The 19,724-nt window shown below is 39.2% G+C and overlaps 1 protein-coding gene across 1 annotated transcript in view; it reads left to right on the top strand.

Moving 5' to 3' along the window:
- Positions 1-19,724, top strand: part of itpk1b (inositol-tetrakisphosphate 1-kinase b) — a 94,347-nt gene that overhangs the window by 53,970 nt on the left and 20,653 nt on the right. The window contains exon 5 of the mRNA XM_062042216.1: positions 14,002-14,119. Coding sequence (XP_061898200.1) covers positions 14,002-14,119 — 118 coding nt within the window. The remainder of the gene's footprint in view (positions 1-14,001; positions 14,120-19,724) is intronic.

The raw sequence follows: 19,724 nt of genomic DNA, 5'->3' as shown, positions 1-19,724 counted from the left end.
TTGATTAAATAAATTCCTAAAATGCCGTAGAAAAGGGTAAAAATTCCAACACACAATACAAACACTCACAATATTACTGATAGAAAGCTGAAAATATTATAATAGACCACCTCAAAAAACTGAATGGAATTTTACAGCCTTTTTGCTGAAGAAAATAATGTGCATGAAAATAATGTGGGATTTGTAATATTAACTATAAACGATAAACCAATGTATATTAAGAACATATGACCATCTCTCCTCTTTACTTCCCAGACGACTGTCTTAATATTGATCTTTTACATTAAAGCAAAATTTAACAAACATGGTGAAACATTGAGAGCAAAGGACAAAAAACACCCACAGATCAATAAAATAATAATCCATATAATATCACTTTTCTGCAGAAAAAAACTTTGTTGTAGAAATCTGCTTCCGTGTCCCTTCCTGACAATGACACAGTCTCGTCTCAGGCTGGCTGCTGTAAACAAACCCTGCCCACTCTGCTTCTTGCCTCGTCTGCTTGCAGATGCTCTGACATAGATTACCGTAAGAACTAGGAGTATAAAAAGTAATCAGTACAAACCGATAACTGATTTTAACTTTAGAGATATGAATACATAATTTTGTGAGCCTCTGGATCGGTCGATGTCCGGTTGGAAAGTAATGAATCGGTTGATTGTAGATCTGACAAAATATGGTCACTCGAATCTTGCAAGACTTATGTGATGACGTAATACTAGAGTACTGTTCTCGTTTGCGACTGACAACAACAGAGCAACATAGCAAAAAGCACCAAAAGAGTTTACAAACAATACATCCATGAATATTAAATCTAAAGTGTGGTCAAGGTTTGAATTCTGTTTAAAAAAAGAATAGGCCGTTGGATAAAAGTATGGTCATTTTTAGTGTTTGGAAAGCAGCGATATAGTAGCGGCAGCACGACTAATCTGAGCACTGGACTGTTGTGACGGCGTCGAGATACTCAAGCCGGTGATGGTGGGAGCGAAGGATGCTAATGCTAGCAGACCTACCAACTGGCAAGACAAGAGGACATTGATTTGAAAGACTTCCAGTTCCAAGTTAGCCACAACTCTGCGAGGTAATCACAGCATCTCCTACACTGTCCATTGTGCTAAAGACCAACTAGCTCAGAGCTGCCAAGCCTGAGAGGAACGCAATTTAACCCTTTCTCACGCCACACTTGACATTTCTCATGCTTATATTTCCCCCTTTTCTACTCTGTATTTATTTTTTTAAATTATTAATAAACTTGTTTCCTTGCAGCCTGCCGTAGTTCGTGTAATTCTGATTGACTTACTGAAAGAACCAATCGCAGACCAATCCATTAATTATTGTGCCTAAATCTATTTTCTATCTACCGCAATGTAAACCAACCAGAAGCAAAGTAACTTTGTGTCTTTATTTTTACACACACACACTTCAGCGCAGTGTCGTCAACTTGGCGACTTTCTCGCAAAATCTAGAATCTTTCCATCTCCTCTTAGTGACTTCATTTATTTATTTATTTCAGACAATGACATAAAAAAGTACAAAGTTGACAACACATAATAATATAAATTAATATAGTGCAAAAGGTAATGTAATGCATGATTGTCCAGTTTTGCCTGAAAGGGAGTGGGAAGAAGATAATTTATTTAACCCCACCCCCAGTTCTCCATTCAGTGATTATTCACATGAGTTTCACTGTTACTTTTTTCAAGGATTATAATACAGATGTTGTATCATAGTGGTATTACCACAGATAACAATAATTATTACACTGTAACAATAATTTGTATCAACAATGTAGTAATAATGAATATACCAACAATGGTAATAGACAAAATGCCAACAATGGTAATAGACAACATAGCAATAATGGTAATAGACAACATAGCAATAATGGTAAGGAAACATTGAGCACATGTTGACACTTTGAGACAGAGTGCAACAGCAGGTCAAATTAAAGACCCTCATCTCCATATTTGAACCAGACCCCATGTTTGTATAATAGTTTAAATCGATTAATAGTTTGGCATTGCTTGTGTTGTAAGTCCAGTTTGTTCCATAGTTTTACTCCGCATACAGACACACAAAAATGTTTACGAGTGGTTTGAGCTCCCTGCAATAAGAAATATCCAAAGCCTTTCAAGTTATGAGCCTGCACTCGTCTTATAAAAAAACGTTGTAGATTAGGCGGCAATAATTTGTTAAATGCTTTATATAAGATTATTAATGTATTATATTTAACAAGGTCATCAAATTTGAGCAACTTTGATTGCATAAACAGATTATCAGTATGTTCTAAATAACCAACGTTGTGAATGATTCGCACTGCTCTTTTCTGTAATATGATCAGAGGATGAATTGTGTTGTGGTAAGTATTCCCCCATACTTCAACACAGTATGTAAGGTATGGGAGTACCAAGGTGCAGTATAGAGTACGGAGTGCATTTTTATTGAGGTATAGTTTTGCTTTGTTTATAATTGAGAGGCTTTTGGAGATTTTTGTTTTAATGTGTTTGACATGAGGTTTCCATGATAGTTTACTATCAATTATTACTCCCAAAAATGTATTCTCATTTACGATTTCAATTTGGGTACCATCAATACTTATTTTCTGTTCAGACGTTATGTTGCGATTTCCAAACATCACTGTCTTAGTTTTATTTATATTCAAAGATAGTTTATTTGTGTCCATCCATTTTTTTACTATGTTTAGTTCTGTGTTTACTCTATTTATGAGCTCATTATACTCATCACTACTGTAGAATATATTTGTGTCGTCTGCAAATAGTATACATTTCAGTACTTTGGATGTATTAAAGATATCATTAATATATACATTAAACAGTTTTGGCCCCAACACGGACCCTTGGGGGACACCACAAGCAATGCCAAGAGTATCAGATAAAAATTGACCCATTTTTACAAACTGTACCCTCCCTGTTAAATAACTTTTTAACCAGTCACCAGCCAGCCCCTTAATTCCATGTCTTTCCATTTTATCAAGTAGAATTGAATGATTAATGGTATCAAAGGCTTTCTTTAGATCAGGGGTGCCCATTACGTCGATCGCGAGCTACCGGTCGATCGCGGAGGGTGTGTCAGTTGATCGCCAGCCAGGCATTAAAAAAAATAGTCCTAAAAATGAGCGATCATAAATCTTCACTATGACGTCACTTTCGTCACTTGATTGACATTCACGGCACCCGAGGGTCTTCTGAGATGACGCTGGCTGCTGCCAGCTCATTATTAAGAAAAAATTACCGACAGGAAGGCAAGAAACACTTTTTATTTCAACAGACTCTGGCGCCGTACCTGTCGTCAAAACTCCAAAGACCGACTGCACAGTTGCACAATAAAAGCTCTGCTTCATCCTGCCTGCGCTAACAAAATAAGAGTCTCAGAAAGCTGGCGTGCACAAGCTAACAAGCTACGGAGTTTGCCGCCAATGTATTTCTTGTAATGTGTATACAAAGGAGTACGGAAGCTGGACAAATAAGATGCCAAAAACCAACCACTTTCACGTGGTATTGGACAGAAAGGAGGACTTTTTTTCTCTTCCATTTGAAAATGCGGACGTTAGCAGCACCACTGTCTGATTCCTGTCAATGCAAGTCATCAGAATCAGGTAATACACCAACTTATATTCTTGTCTTCATGAAAGAAAGGAATCTATATGTGTTAAACATGCTTGTATTATCATTAAACACCTTTAACTTGTTAACAATATTTACTATATGTGTTAAACATGCTTGCATTATCTTTAAACACTTTTAACTTGTTAACAATATTAACTATATGTGTTAAACATGCTTGTATTATATTTAAACACCTTTAACTTGTTAACAATATTAACTATATGTGTTAAACATGCTTGTATTATCATTAAACACCTATAACTTGCTAACAATATTAACTATATGTATTAAACATTCTTGTATTATCATTAAACACCTTTAATTTATTAACAATATTAACTATATGTGTTAAACATGCTTGCATTATCATTAAACACCTTTAACTTGTTAACAAAAACATATCTTTCATATCCATCCATCCATTTTCCACTGCTTATTCCCTTCGGGGTCGCGGGGGTGCTGGAGCCTATCTCAGCTACAATCGGGCGGAAGGCGGGGTACACCCTGGACAAGTCACCACCTCATCGCAGGGCCAACACAGATAGACAGACAACATTCACACTCACATTCACACACTAGGGCCAATTTAGTGTTGCCAATCAACCTATCCCCAGGTGCATGTCTTTGGAGGTGGGAGGAAGCCGGAGTACCCGGAGGGAACCCACGCAGTCACGGGGAGAACATGCAAACTCCACACAGAAAGATCCCGAGGCCGGGATTGAACTCACGACTACCGTACTCAGGACCTTCGTATTGTGAGGCAGACGCACTAACCCCTTTTCCACCGTGCAAGATAGTCAGAGACATTTTAAAACAAGCTATTAGTGCACTTTTGTGCATGACGTCACTAAGATGACATATCAAAACAACACTAAATGAAAGTGCACTTTTTGTACAGAACGCCACTACAATAGTTTAAAACAAATAAAGTGCACTTTTGTGCATGATGTCACACAAGATATGTCAATAACTGTCAAATAAAAATGAGCTGCATAATAGGAAATCAAATTGTGTACGTCCTTCGCTATGTGGTAGGTTCTGGCGGACGTTATCTCCTTATATCGTGGACTATTTTTTTCATACGGTGTTGATATGGAAATGGTTGCCTCGGCATTTTGTTGGTGTGGCACCGAACGGAGATGTTGACATGCGGAGTAAGCACTCTTCATTCTCTAGCAGGTGACTTTTCAAATGATGTTACAGATTAGCAGTAATGCTACTTTTTGTAGCATTACGCAGCTACGCTTTTGCCCCACACTTGACAAATTACGGTTGTCTGTTCGACATATTCCCACTTGAAGCCAAACCACCGCCAGACGATGGACCCCGTGCTGTTTTTCTTGGGAATTAATTATTCCTTCATTTGTTACCAGATTCACACCTTCTTTCTCTCGTATTACCACTCGCACCACCGCTAACGTTACCCATGCTGCTACCTCTTCTAACTTCTACTTCTTTCCACCAAGCAAAGCTTACATCTGCATTGAATCGCATCGAATCGTATCACATCAAATCCTAATGTTTTAAGAAGTATTGTTAGTGAATCGTATTGTAACCCATGTATCGAGATTCATATCGGATAGCCATTTAAGGTAGAGATGCACAGGCCTAGTAATAACCTGGGTTTCAGTCAAAAGTGAAGTAAATTATATTTATACAGCGCTTTTCTCTAGAGACTCTGAGCGCTTTACATAGTGAAACCCATTCTCTACATCTTTAAGCTACATTTAAACTAGTGTGGGTGGTTTGCCCAAGGACACAACAGCAGTGACTCGGATGGCGAAAGCGGGGATCGAACCTGGAACCCTCAAGTTGCTGGCACGGTCACTCAACCAACCGAGCCACGCCCCCCAAAAGTGCAGATTCCAGCCATTGGAATACTCTCTATAGTTCAAGACCTACGGTAATTTGAAAAATGCACTTCACATCATATTGGCGGCTCCAGTTTCGATGGTAAATGTTTAAAAAAATTAATTTCAGACGGGCCAGGTTAAAAAGCTTAAAAAGCTGCATACGACCCATGGGCTGTAATTTGTCCATGCCTTGTGTACAGTCTTGTGGGATTCAGGATCGCATTATTCTCGCATTATTCTATCTAAAGATTAGGGTTCGTTGGTCTTTCTTACATTTAATGTTGTTGTTCGGTCTACAAGTTTGAGACCCCTGATTTAGACAATTGTGTATAGTAGGATTTTTGTGGCAGTAGTCCTTTACTATTTTACTACAAAACCTAATTTTGTGCCAAAATTAGCCTAATTTGTTTTTGTGGAAGTTTATTTTCCAAAATCTCTTAATTGTACAACCTTTCTTGGGGGTTCCACCGTAAATAGCCTACAACCCTCAGGTAAAAGAATATGCAATCACCAGTCTTGAAGGTGGCCTATCTTTATTTAAAAAATTATTATTAAAATACAGCTGCTATGAGCTTCTTCAATTATTCCTCCTTAATGAGTCGAGTGTGGCTGAATTAACCATAGACTATACCATACATGAGTTATGTTTTAGCTGTGGGTTTCAATACTGCATTAGAATCTTTTCATTTTCCTGACTTTAATATTGACTTCAGTGAACACACTCTGTTTGCCTGGAAGGCGCAATCAGGTTTATGAATAGACTTTGGTGCAAACATTATCAGGTAGCTCTGTTGTTTAAATATTTACATGTGCACAACTGTTATTAGTGATGACTTGTTGCTGTTGTGACCGAAAACAACCTTTTATTTCTTTCTATTCTCTTTGTGACTGACAGCTGATGATGGTAACTCAAGCTGATGGTGGCGGTCAGTGTAAGTGACCTCAGCCATAGATTTATTCCTCTGACTGTGAGACCAAAAGAGCGTTTGCCACCCACTCTACTTTTATATCACACACCCCTCTCTTGTCAGTGACGAATGCATTTGTTCTTCTGGGATACAAAAATCGGCCATGGATTGTCCTCATCATAAATGTTTTCCACTAAACTCCTGGAAGATTGATATAGCTTTATTTTTCGCAGCAGCATACTTACATAATATGTGCTTTAATCAGCATTTCCCATTAGACCTGGACAAACCCTAAAGATGGATTCTTCACATCAACGCAAAGACATTTGTTCGCATTGACAAACTTCCTTTCCTTTCCATTGCATGCGTGTGCTTGGTGTGTGTTTAATTTCAGCCAAACGTATGTGTGATAGTGGCGCTGCGCTCTTTTTTTAAGCGCGATGTTGTGAAGAGGCAGCCTGTTTGTTTAATGCGCACGCCAGCAGCTCCAGCTGACAGCGTTTGTGTGTCAGAAAATAAATTGCAGAGAAGGTTGGCGGAGAAGTCCACCGAGCCGAAATGAAAGCGGTGTCGAAGGAGGATGCTCTAGGACAAAGCGCTGTTATGTAAAAATATCAACTTCACGCTGGCCCATGCAGTAATGTGGTGATGTAATCAGTGTAAACCTGCTAGCATATATATATCATGCTCCGTCGATTGACCCTATAATACAGTGTTTTTCAAATAGTTGGTTTGGGGAAATGTCTGGGGGTCTCCAGCAGCAGGGGAAATGTGTATTATTTGTGTCTACACCGTCATACTCATGTTAGAACAATACAAATCCCTGGAGCTAGGTGCCAGCAGTGCTACCCGGTAAAGATAGTAAGTTCACAGGATCACATAACATACAGTTAAGTCCATAAATATTTGGACATTGACACAATTTTCAGTATTCCAGCTCTGTACAACACCACAATGGATTTGAAATGAAACAATCAAGATGTTCTTTAAGTGCAGATTTTGAGCTTTAATTTGAGGGTATTTACATCCAAATCAGGTGAACGGTGTAGGAATTACAACACATTTTATATGTGCCTTCCACCTTTTTAAGGGACCAAAAGTAATTGGGCAATTGGCTGCTCAGCTGTTCCATGGCCAGGCGTGTGTTATTCCCTCGTTATTTCATTTACAAAATAGCAGATAAAAGGCCTAGAGTTAATTTCAAGTGTGGTATATTCATTTGGAATCTGGGGAGGTCATCTCTCAATATGAAGTCCAAAGAGCTGTCACTATCAGTGAAGCAAGTCATCATTAGGCTGAAAAATCGAAACAAAGCCATCAGAGAGATAGCAAAAACATTAGGTGTGGCCAAATCAACTGTTTAGTACATTCTTAAAAAGAGAGAACGCACTGGTGAGCTCAGCAACACCAAAAGACCTGGAAGACCACGGAAAACAAGTGTGGTGGATGACAGACGAATCCTTTCCATTGTCAAGAAAAAGCCCTTCACAACAGTTGGCCAGATGAAGAAAACTCTCCAGGAGGTACAGTAGGTGTATCTGTGTCCAAGTCAACAATTAAGAGAAGACTTCACCAGAGGAAATACAGAGGTTTCATCACAAGATGTAAACCATTGGTGAGCCTCAAAAACAGGAAGGACAGATTAGAGTTTGCCAAGAAACATGTAAAAGAATAGAAAGTACTTTATTGATCCCTGGGGGAAATTCAGCACCACAGTTCGCTCACAATAGACAATAATAATAATAAATAATATAATATATTATATATAATATATGAATAATATAAATATATTCTACATATATTCTACATTTAAAGGCCTACTGAAACCCACTACTACTGACCACGCAGTCTGATAGTTTATATATCAATGATGAAATCTTAACATTGCAACACATGCCAATACGGCCGGGTTAACTTATAAAGTGCAATTTTAAATTTCCCGCTAAACTTCCGGTTGAAAACGCCTTTGGATGAAGACATATGCGCGTGACGTAGCCAGTGAAACAGAAGTATCGGTACCCATTGAAGCCAATACAAAATAGCTCTGTTTTCTTCTCATAATTCCACAGTATTCTGGACATCTGTGTTGTGAATCTGTTGCAATTTGTTCATTGCATTATAGAGAAAGAAGCTGAGCAAGCAAAGAAGAAAGTTGTCGGTGCGAAGCGGAGTATTTTGCGAGGGAAGTCAGCAACACAACACAGCCGGTGTTTCATTGTTTACATTCCCGAAAGATGCAGTCAAGATCGAAGAACTCGGACAACAGAGACTCTTACCAGGAGGACTTTGACTTCGATACACAGATGCCTGTAGAGAACTGGGACAACACAGACTCTTACCAGGATTACTTTGATTTGGATACACAGACGCAAATGTGGTACCGTGAGTACGCAGCTGCGCTTCCAAACATTTGATCGCTTGCCCGTACGTGCGTGTCACGTACGTAACTTTGTGTAAATATATAAGCTTTATGAACCTTGGGTTAGGTGAACGGTCCTTTGGGCTGAGTGATTGTGTGTGTTGTGCAGGTGTTTGAATTGTATTGGCGGGTTATATGGACGGGAGCTAGGAGCTAGCATAACAAACACCTAGGTGTTTGTTATGCGGGATTAATTTGTGGCATATTAAATATAAGCCTGGTTGTGTTGTGGCTAATAGAGTATATATATGTCTTGTGTTTATTTACTGTTGTAGTCATTCCCAGCTGAATATCAGGTCCCACCCGCCTCTCACAGCATCTTCCCTATCTGAATCGCTTCCACTCCCCACTAGTCCTTCACTTGCACTTTCCTCATCCACAAATCTTTCATCCTCGCTCAAATTAATGGGGAAATCGTCGCTTTCTCGGTCCGAATCGCTCTCACTTCTGGCCGCCATCACTGTAAACAACAGGGAACTTTGCGGAAATGTTCAACTGACTACGTCACGCTACTTCCGGTAGGGGCAAGGCTTTTTTTTGCGATCTTTATCGTCGTTGTTCTCTACTAAATCCTTTCAGCAAAAATATGGCAATATCGCGAAATGATCAAGTATGACACATAGAATAGATCTGCTATCCCCGTTTAAATAAAAAAATGTAATTTCAGTAGGCCTTTAAGTGCAGTCAAGAAGGAACATGCGCATTATACAGTCTGATGGCTGTCGGTATGAAGGACCTCCTGTGTCGTTCCGTGTTGCATTTTGGGAGTCTGAACCTTCCACTGAACGTGCTCATTCTCTCCGCAAGGTCCGAGTGTATTGAGTGGGAGGTGTTGTCCATAATGGCTAGGAGTTTTGCTAGACTTCTCCTCTCTGACACCACCGCCAGAGAGTCTAGCTCAGGGGTCACCAACCTTTTTGAAACCAAGAGCTACTTCTTGGGTACTGATTAATGCGAAGGTCTACCATTTTGATACACACTTAAATAAATTGCCAGAAATAGCCAATTTGCTCAATTTACCTTTAACTCTATGTTATTATTAATAATTAATTATATTTATCTTTGTGGAAACACTGATCATCTTAATGATTTCTCACAATAAATATATATAGAAACAGATAAATATCAATATGCAACACTTTATTTTTATATTTTCTCTAAGTGCACATTTTTCAAATTGTACATTTTCAAATGATCACTTCTAAGACAGTCTTGTGAAATCACAATATCCCATTTTAACTAGCTAGCCACTAACATTTTTTAACAAATCATGAATTACTTTGCAACATGTTTGTACAAATAATAACTCATGTAAAATACAAAAGTCAACTCTCAAATTTTTAAATAAATCATGTCACACTTTGAACTGGACACCAAATCTGTTATCTGTTTCTTTGTCAGTTAGTGGGAAGCCTGGCATTGCATGCTGTTAACTAGTGTGTTGTACTCTGGTGTGTAACTTGACACTGCAACTCTGAGTGAGTCTTGCAGATGTGCATCAGTGAGGCGTGTTCTGTGTTTGTTCTTGATGAAGTTCATGTCAGAAGAGGCTGATTCACAAAGATAAGTTGAACCAAACAGGCTTGCAACCTTCATAGCTGCTGCGCATACACCACTGTACTTTTCTGTGTCAACAAGGCACCAAAAGTTTGGTGCAGCCTGGTGGGCTTTGAGGTGGAGGTCGTTTTGCAGTGTTACAATTTCAATCTCCACCTGTTCAGCATCCAGGCTGAATGTTGCACTTAACTGCTCAGCAATGCATGATATGTCCACGTTCATGAAAGGATTAGAAATGAACGACATACATGGCTCAAGCTGATCCAGGTCACAAAACCTGTTCTCAAACTCTTGCCCAACTGTGTTTATGACCTGAGAGTACTTTTCTGCAACTTTGTCAAAAGCCTCAGATTCTACAGATTTTCTAGATTTGCCAGAATAATTTTTTTGAATTTTAATCATAATAAGTTTGAAGAAATATTTCACAAATATTCTTCGTCGAAAAAACAGAAGCTAAAATGAAGAATTCAATTAAAATGTATTTATTATTCTTTACAATAAAAAAAATAAATTTACTTGAACATTGATTTATATTGTCAGGAAAGAAGAGGAAGGAATTTAAAAGGTAAAAAGGTATATGTGTTTAAAAATCCTAAAATAATTTTTAAGGTTGTATTTTATCTCTAAAATTGTCTTTCTGAAAGTTATAAGAAGCAAAGTAAAAAAATAAATGAATTTATTCAAACAAGTGAAGACCAAGTCTTTAAAATATTTTCTTGGATTTTCAAATTCTATTTGAGTTTTGTCTCTCTTAGAATTAAAAATGTCGAGCAAAGCGAGACACAGCTTGCTAGTTGTGGGGAGGCAGGGCCGGCGGACTGACGGCGCCCGCTCCAAGATGGCGGCGAGGAGGCGTGGACGAGCGGGCGGCAAGGTGGGGCGCGCTGGGAGCGACGCCGCAATCAGCATAAGGTGTGTGAAGCGCGCAGCTGTGGACAGTGTAATCACCCTCTCAGACTGTATAAAAGGGTGAGAGACGTGAACATCAAGGGAGGAGACGGAGAAAGACGGCGGACGGGAGGAAACCATCCTCTGCTGCCACGCGAACGACGGCAACGTGCTGCTGAAAAGCAGACGGCGGACGGGAGGAAACCATTCATGTGGTCACGTGAGAAAAAAGGCAGCTGCTGAAAAGCACGCAAAAGACTCTGATTGAAATAATAAAGAAGTCTAAACCGTCTCACGACAATGTCTTCCCTGGATGGTCCTGAGAACCCGCACGACAGTTAGGAGGACTGTCACACTAGTAAATAAATAACATTTAAAAAATAGAGGCAGCTCATTGATAAGTGCTGCTATTTTTAGAACAGGCCAGCGGGCGACTCATCTGGTCCTTACGGGCGACCTGGTGCCCGCGGGCACCGCGTTGGTGACTCCTGGTCTAGCTCCACTCCCACCACGTTACTGGCCTTCTCTACCAACTTGTCCAGTCTGTTTGCGTCCCTCGCTCTCAGCCCGCTGCCCCAGCAGGCCACGGCGTACAAGAAGGCGCCCGCCACCACCGACTCGTAAAACATCTTCATCATCTTTGTACAGACGTTGAAGGATCCTAGCCTCCTGAGGAAGTAGAGGCGGCTCTGTCCCTTCTTGTAGAGTCCCTCAGCGTGTTTTGACCCATTCAGCTTGTTGTCGATGTGTACTCCGAGATATTTATAATCCTCAACCATGTCCACATCCACCCCCCTGATGGAAACGGGGGTCGCCGGAGTACTCCTCCTCCTTCCCAGGTCCACAACCAGTTCCTCGGTCTTTGTCACATTGAGCTGGAGGTGGTTCTTTCCACACCATGTGACAAAGTCCTCCACCAGTGCCCTGTGTTCCTCATCATCACCATCCTCAATACACCCCACTATCACAGAGTCATCAGAAGTGTGATAGATAAAAGATTAAAAAGCCTGTGCAGTTCTGGAACAACATCTTATGGACAGATGAGACAAAGATCACATTGTAGCAGAATGATGGAAATAGAAGAGTATGGAGAAGGGAAGGAAGTGCTCAAGATCCAAAGCATACCAGCTCATCAGTGAAGCATGGTGGTGGTAGTGTAGTGGCGTGGGCATGTATAGCTGCCAGTGGAACTGGATCTCTTATATTTATTGATGATGTGACAGCTGACAAAAGCAGCAGAATTAATTCTGAAGTGTTTCGGGCAATATTATCTGCTCATATTCAGCCAAATGCTTCAAAGCTCATTGGAAGGCACTTCACAATGCAGATGGTCAATGACCCGAAGCATACTGCAAAAGCAACCAAATAGTTTTTTAAGGCAAAAAAGTGGAATGTTCTGCAATGGCCAAGTCAATCACCTGACCTGGATCCCATTGAGCATGCATTTCAATTGCTGAAGACAAAACTGAAAGGAAAATGCCCAAAGAACAAGCAAGAACTGAAGACAGCTGCAGCGGAGGCCTGGCAGAGCATCCCCCGGGACGAAACCCAGCGGCTGGTGATGTCTATGGGTTCCAGATTTCAGGCTGTCATTGACTGCAAAGGATTTGCAAGAAAGTATTAAAAAGTGACAATTTGATTTATGATTATGTTAGTTTGTCCAATTACTTTTGGTCCCTTGAAAGGTGGAAGGCACATATAAAATGTGTTGTAATTCCTACACCGTTCACCTGATTTGGATGTAAATACCCTCAAATTAAAACTCAAAGTCTGCACTTAAAGCACATCTTGATTGTTTCATTTCAAATCCATTGTGGTGTTGTACAGAGCTGGAATACTGAAAATTGTGTCAATGTTCAAATATTTATGGACCTAACTGTATATACAGAGCTAACAGAGGCTGAGAGATGGAGAAGTCTATGAAAGTATTGAAAAGAAAAATAGTAGTTTTCAGCAGCAGCATATATAAAGAATGCAACTCACACAATGCGTTGTACAGATAAATAAATATTATCAAGTTCTCAATAGTCATTTATTTCAGGGGGGTCGTGGGGATTTCTGTAACCCCAGGGGAGTCATAATAGATGAGTCATAGATTAATTAAGACGCACTGCTTTAACAAAATGTTGGTGTTTAATTAAAGAAATATTTAATAATAATTGATTGGATTTATATAGCGCCTTTCCCGACACTCAAAGTGTTTTACAGTGAGAGCCCATTATTCATTCTGTCCACATTCACACATTGATAAGCTACATCTGCAGTCACAGCTGTCCTTGGGTATACTGAGGGAAACATGGCTGCCAATTTGCGCCAACGGCATGCCTGACCACCACTAATCACTTCACTCACATTCATACCCCATTGTGGGCTGCACTGGGGGCAAGCTGGGTGAAGGGTCTTGCCCAAGGACACAACTGCAGTGCCTGGGACGAAGGAAGCGTGATTCGAACCTGGAACCCTCCGAGTACTGAGTTGTTATTATTGTTGCAAGGTTGCAGCCAATAAGAGTGTTAGTAGTTGACTGTGCTCTACAGCGTAGCTAAATGTGACACTTTGCTACTACAAGCAAAAATAGAAGAAAACATGAAGTTTCATCTTAAACAACTTCCCCTCTTGATTCCTCAATATTAACAGTTTGTTTGATGGATCAGTGGGACTGTTAAATCAATCAGACTCAATGAAGTAATGTGCTACAGAGAACTCTTGATCTCCTAACCCAAATATTGAAATGTACATTTGTTCTATAGGACTACATCGATGCACATCCTGAGACCATAGTCCTCGATCCCCTTCCAGCTATCAGGACTCTGCTGGACCGTTGCAAGTCTTACCAGCTAATCCACAGGATAGAAAGCTGTATGCAAGGTGAGGGAGACGCCATCTTAGCAAACCTGAAATGTGGACTCCAGTAAAAGTTGGTAAACAACAATCTAGATATACGCACACAGTCGTATCTTAGACTAAGTTATCTTGATCAACTATGCAGATTATTTGTAATTTTTTTAAGACAGTTTAAAATTATCTAGTATTACTGTTCCTTATACAGTATTATGGGTAAGCATAGTAATAGATTAATGTAAATAATTATTTGATTGTATTGTGTTGATTATTTTGAAGCAGTGGATATGAAATAGAATGCACTGTTTGGCTACAACCAACATAGGCACTGTTGATTAAATTCCAACCAGTTTGCAGTTGAAACAAGAATAACCACATTAGCTGAGCTATGAGAAACGATTGACCTTTTTGCAAACCCAGTGGGCAGTGCTTAATACAATACTGGTACTAAAGCAGGAATTGAGGACATCCCACAATAAATACAATAAGAAATGATATACTATGGTTTATTTTTTCAGACAGTATTATTTTGACAAATATGATTCTGTCAAAACAAGCACAGTCTTGTTTGTCTGCCCAGTAAGTGTGTACCAAGGTGAAGTAATTCAGAGGTTCTGATGTGGTAATTTCACTTTGGTTTCCCATGTACTAACCTGCCTAGCCTGACTCATGGTTTGCTTTAACAATAGGAGAATCTCTGACGTTCTGAACTCCTGTTTCCATAGCAGTGTTGCGTGAGACTGATTCAACAGCGCCTCCTAGAAACCGCCAAGTAGTGCACTCCATTTTTTAATCAATATCTTAAACATACAAATTTTTCAAAATCATCCTTCTGAGCAATCCCCTAATTGAGTAATAGATGATTATGTCTATGTATAAACCAAATGAACACCTAGAGTGTCTTTACTTCTCTTTGCTGAACAGCAGAAGTTACTCATGGTAAAGGAAGTGAACACTCTCTGATATTTCCTCCTTACTAACTATGAAGGGGTTGGTGTTGCGTGGGAACTGCAGGATCCCTGTTTTTGCTCTTCCTATCCACAATTGACACCCAGCTAACATACAACCACAGTGTCACCGTTCACTTGAAGTATGTCCTGGTCCTTTCCGAGCAGATGTTTAATGTTTGCGTGCAGGGATGAAGGCTCCCATCATATTTCCTCTTCTCCTCTTCAGGACAATAAATGCATTTTTCTATGCTTGAGGCGGCCTTGAATGTTTGTCACAGGCGGATAAGAACCTGCTCCTTCATCACTCCTCTCCTTGTTATCGTGTCGTATCAACTCATGGAGGCAGTGACGACACAGGCACATTCTCTCCCCACTCACGTTGTAAACACACCTGTGACTCATGCACATTTCCTGTCACACCATACATGGCAGGGAGGCCTTTAGTAAAGGTGAGCGTAAAAGAGTCTCTTGGGAGAGCACAGATGTTTCAACATGTCATTCCTAAAATAGAACCCCAAGAAGACGTCTTTTTCTCCAAACACTGGAAGCTGTTATGTAACGGCGAGTCAAAGCTGAATCACTGTCCCGCTCTGTGTACAGCACTTTGTTTCAAGACGAAGATGGCTCTTTTCCTTTTTTTTACCACCACTTTGCTTCCATCAGTGCAATTGGTGTTGGCCCTGCATGGCAAGCCTCCTTGACAACTGCTTGCTTTAGAAACAAACAGAGTGAAAGACGTTATAATCCAACACCACACTATCAGACCACCGGGAAAAACCTGTAAAGGCTGATTGTGTTTTTCTTTTCTTTTTTTTCTTTTTTTAAGAAGAGTGACATGAAAATCTGTTGAAGTTAAAGTTTAATGAAGGTTTAGTGTGGAAAGGTTACCTTGCTTTCATAGCCACTTCCTCCTCCTTATCAGCAGGGAGCACAGAGTCCTGAAGCAGCGCAAACTGCCGGTGTAAAAAGCTTGGAAAAGGCCAGAGAGAGGGTCAGCCGTACTTTACGTTGCATGACTCAGAATAGTAATGAATAGGAGGAAGTACTTGAGGTGCTTTCTCTACTAAGATCTTATTTTATGTAATTTATAATTCCACTGATAAATGCTCCCAGATGCTGAACTGTATTAAATGTAAGTGCAGGAATTATTGGGCAAAACTAGCAAACGGTAGCACTAATGGAGCAATGTCACTTGGTTTTCGGTTTCCTAAAGTGGTACTTGTTGCATAGTTTCATTTTGAATACTCACATTTTAATTGCAAATATAATAAAACAGATTTGTTCAAAAGATTGAAGGTTCCTGGGCATTTAGTGTTAAATCCATGCATCAGCACATCCCGACATTGCAATTGTCCTGTTTATACGAGGGTTTAATATTTAATCATCGTTGCAGCATGAGAAAGACAAACACTTGGGGAGTGTGGACACTCTTTACCAAGCCATGCAAGTGAACACATATCACTGGAAGGAATGGCCACATGTCAGCATGCTTTTGTGCCTAATCCTTTGTGAGGACTGTACGCTGTTAAACAATCCAGATATTTTCAAAATAGTTCATGAATCTAATTAGAGGATAAACCATCTTAGCGATACCAGTGGATCTCAATGCATTGCCTTGTTTGGGGTTTGCTTTTAAAATATTGCAAATGCCTTTGCCATACAGGAGAATGATGTTGTTTCTAGGAAACAAGCTCTAAATAGCAACAGAAGAGCTTGGCATTGCTTCTTAAAAGCAGCACACACACACACACACACACAACATGGATCTGTATGCCCTTCTTTTCAACACCTCAAAACATAGAGACAGAAACTGGCTTTCAGAGAAATTCTCATGCTCCATCTTCTTTCACATGAACCCTTGATGGATGATTTAGTCTTACTGGTGAGGTGTCTGTGACATGTCCATGATGGTGGATTGCTCAAGGCCTAATTCAAGGTTCTCGGCTGCAGCCAACATGATACAGTGGAACCTCAAAGTCAAACACAACCTCTCCAGTTTGGTCAATTTGCAAAACAATTGTTCCCTTAAATTAAATTTAAAATACAAAGTAAAAAAATGTGTAAGTTTAAAAAATAAATTTCACAACATTTTGTTCAATTAACATAACATTTTCCTCTAAGCATCTTTATTTAGGCCATTTAAAAAATGGCCTAAAAAACAGGCAACTGCACTTTTAATAAAATGTTGCCTGTCATTCATAATCATTATGAAAGACATGACGACTGATATATTTTATTTTATGCATTCTAACTTGTAAATAAACATAAATAAAAGTCCGCTTACAGCAGAGCCAATGGGAGGTCCTCTATTTCGCCCATAAAATCCAATAAATAACCATTCAAAAACCACCAACAATGCTCAATTTACATTTCATTAATTGGATATTAACCAAGTATTTATTAGTGATATTGTTATTATAAGCGCTAACGCAGACAAACTATTTATAGTGGCGCTGTGATCACAAGACTGTGTACAATTTCGGCATGATGAACTGGCGAGGTGTTTCCTCGCTTCCTTGTTTCCTGGAAGTTTATTGTAGATCATAAATCATGTATCTCACCTGGACAGAAGAAGTCTGAGGAAGTATTTCGACAAGTTTGTACACTTTGACAGCCATTTAGGAACCGGAAATGCCGAGAACGACATAAAAAGACACTTGGTCTCCCCCCAAACTGCTATTATAAATGTGTCCATTACTACATCACATATGTACTTACATCATGTATATAAAACCTCAATGAAGGTGTTTGGATGTTTTTTACCATTTTAAGTGGACATTTGATCGCATTTATTTAAAATTTAGAATGCAAAAAAAAAAAAAAATAACATCCACCATCATGTCCCTCATAATGGGACGGCGTGGCGAAGTTGGTAGAGTGGCTGTGCCAGCAATCGGAGTGTTGCTGGTTACTGGGGTTCAATTCCCACCTTCTACCTTCCTAGTCATGTCCGTTGTGTCCTTGGGCAAGACACTTCACCCTTTGCCTCTGATGGCTGCTGGTTAGCGCCTTGCATGGCAGCTCCCGCCATCAGTGTGTGAATGTGTGTGTGAATGGGTAAATGTGGAAATACTGTCAAAGCGCTTTGAGTACCTTGAAGGTAGAAAAGCGCTATATAAGTATAACCCATTTATCATTTATTTATCATAATGATAGGCAAAATAAAAAATAAAAATGCAGTTCCCCTTTAATGCATATATCAATAATAATGTCACATAAATCTCAGTGATGTATTTAACTTTTGAAATGAAAAACATAAAAAATAAAAAAATTAAATGTTGATTATTGATAATATTTAAATAATATAATGCTGTAAGAAGTAATAAATCAACTCTGAATAACAATTAAGGCTGCAACAGTTAATTGAATTCATTTATAAGGAATTTGATTAGGAAAAAAGCTTTGATTTATATTCTGTTGCTTGATGAATTGTTTAATGAGCGTAGCTATGAAAAATTTATTAAATCCAGACCACATGGAATGGCCGAAACTTTAAATGCGTGAACATACCGGTAGTTCCCGCATGGTCGCAGCAAATGAGCAGGGAAGTGCTTTTATTGTTGTTGTTCGCTGACACACGGATATTTGTATTAATGCACACATGATAAAAGTGCAATTTCAATGTTGATGATGTGCATTAAATAGAAAAAAGGACAGTTATAGCAAGCAGTAAAATTGTTAGTTCCAACTGTTTATTAATACGCATTGAGGCTTTAAAGTTTGTTTTATGTGATTACTCGATCAATCGAACCAAGCAATTATTAGATTACTCAATTACTAAAATAATCGATAGCTGCAGCCCTTATAACGATAATTCTGATCTGCTCTTTCTGAGCAATAAAAACAGCATTTGACATAACATATCAAAATAATAACAGATTATTGTGCCCGTTGTCATTTCTCATCACCTGTCTGCAGATGCCACTTAAGGTTAGTTGTGTTTTTAACGGTGATAATCGCTCCACTTGGTTTACACACTGTGTTGTTTGCCATAGCTTCATATATGAAATGTGTCCGTATCTCTACTCTTCTCTTTCTCCCAGACGTAGACCTATTTCAACATGTAACTTATTACAATATTGCAACATACAATATCTATTTTGCAGCGAGCTCCTCTGTAACTCAAACCCTGCCTCCTCTTACACGCAGCTTAAATAACTGGGATTTAATATTTTCCTAAATTGTCCTTACTGTCCACAAAATGAAATGAGATATAATTGGACATTGTTTCGATCAAAATTTTGTCATAGTTTTTGTCAACGTGCATTTGTTTGTCTCGTTTTTTGTCAGCGGGAAAAAAATTGTTGATGAAAACTACAAGTAGTAGTTAACGAAATGAACACTGGCGTGCATCTGCTTTTTTAAACACACCTAATTGTCATGGAAAGTTACCTGCTGTACAACATAAAATCAATACAACAATTCTGTTGTCTTTAAAAACATGTATCAATAGCTATCTAGCGGCGTTAGCATTTGACCCTACTGACTGGATTTAAATCTTATCAGCATCACAATTTTTGCTGACTCCTCCGATCTTCGTGACAATCAGTGACCAACTGATGTTTGAACATTGTCTTTTCTGACTGACATGGCACTGCTATACTGAATATACTCCACTAGAACACACTGGAGTCTTCTTCTTTTGTCCTTTACTAGCAGTTTGCAAACATTGTTAGTGTGCA

The sequence above is a fragment of the Entelurus aequoreus genome, linkage group LG03 (assembly GCF_033978785.1).
Source record: "Entelurus aequoreus isolate RoL-2023_Sb linkage group LG03, RoL_Eaeq_v1.1, whole genome shotgun sequence".
NCBI classification, from domain to species: Eukaryota; Metazoa; Chordata; class Actinopteri; order Syngnathiformes; family Syngnathidae; genus Entelurus; species Entelurus aequoreus.
Note: the sequence above shows the minus strand (reverse complement) of the source record. Positions and strands in the feature narration are given on the sequence as shown.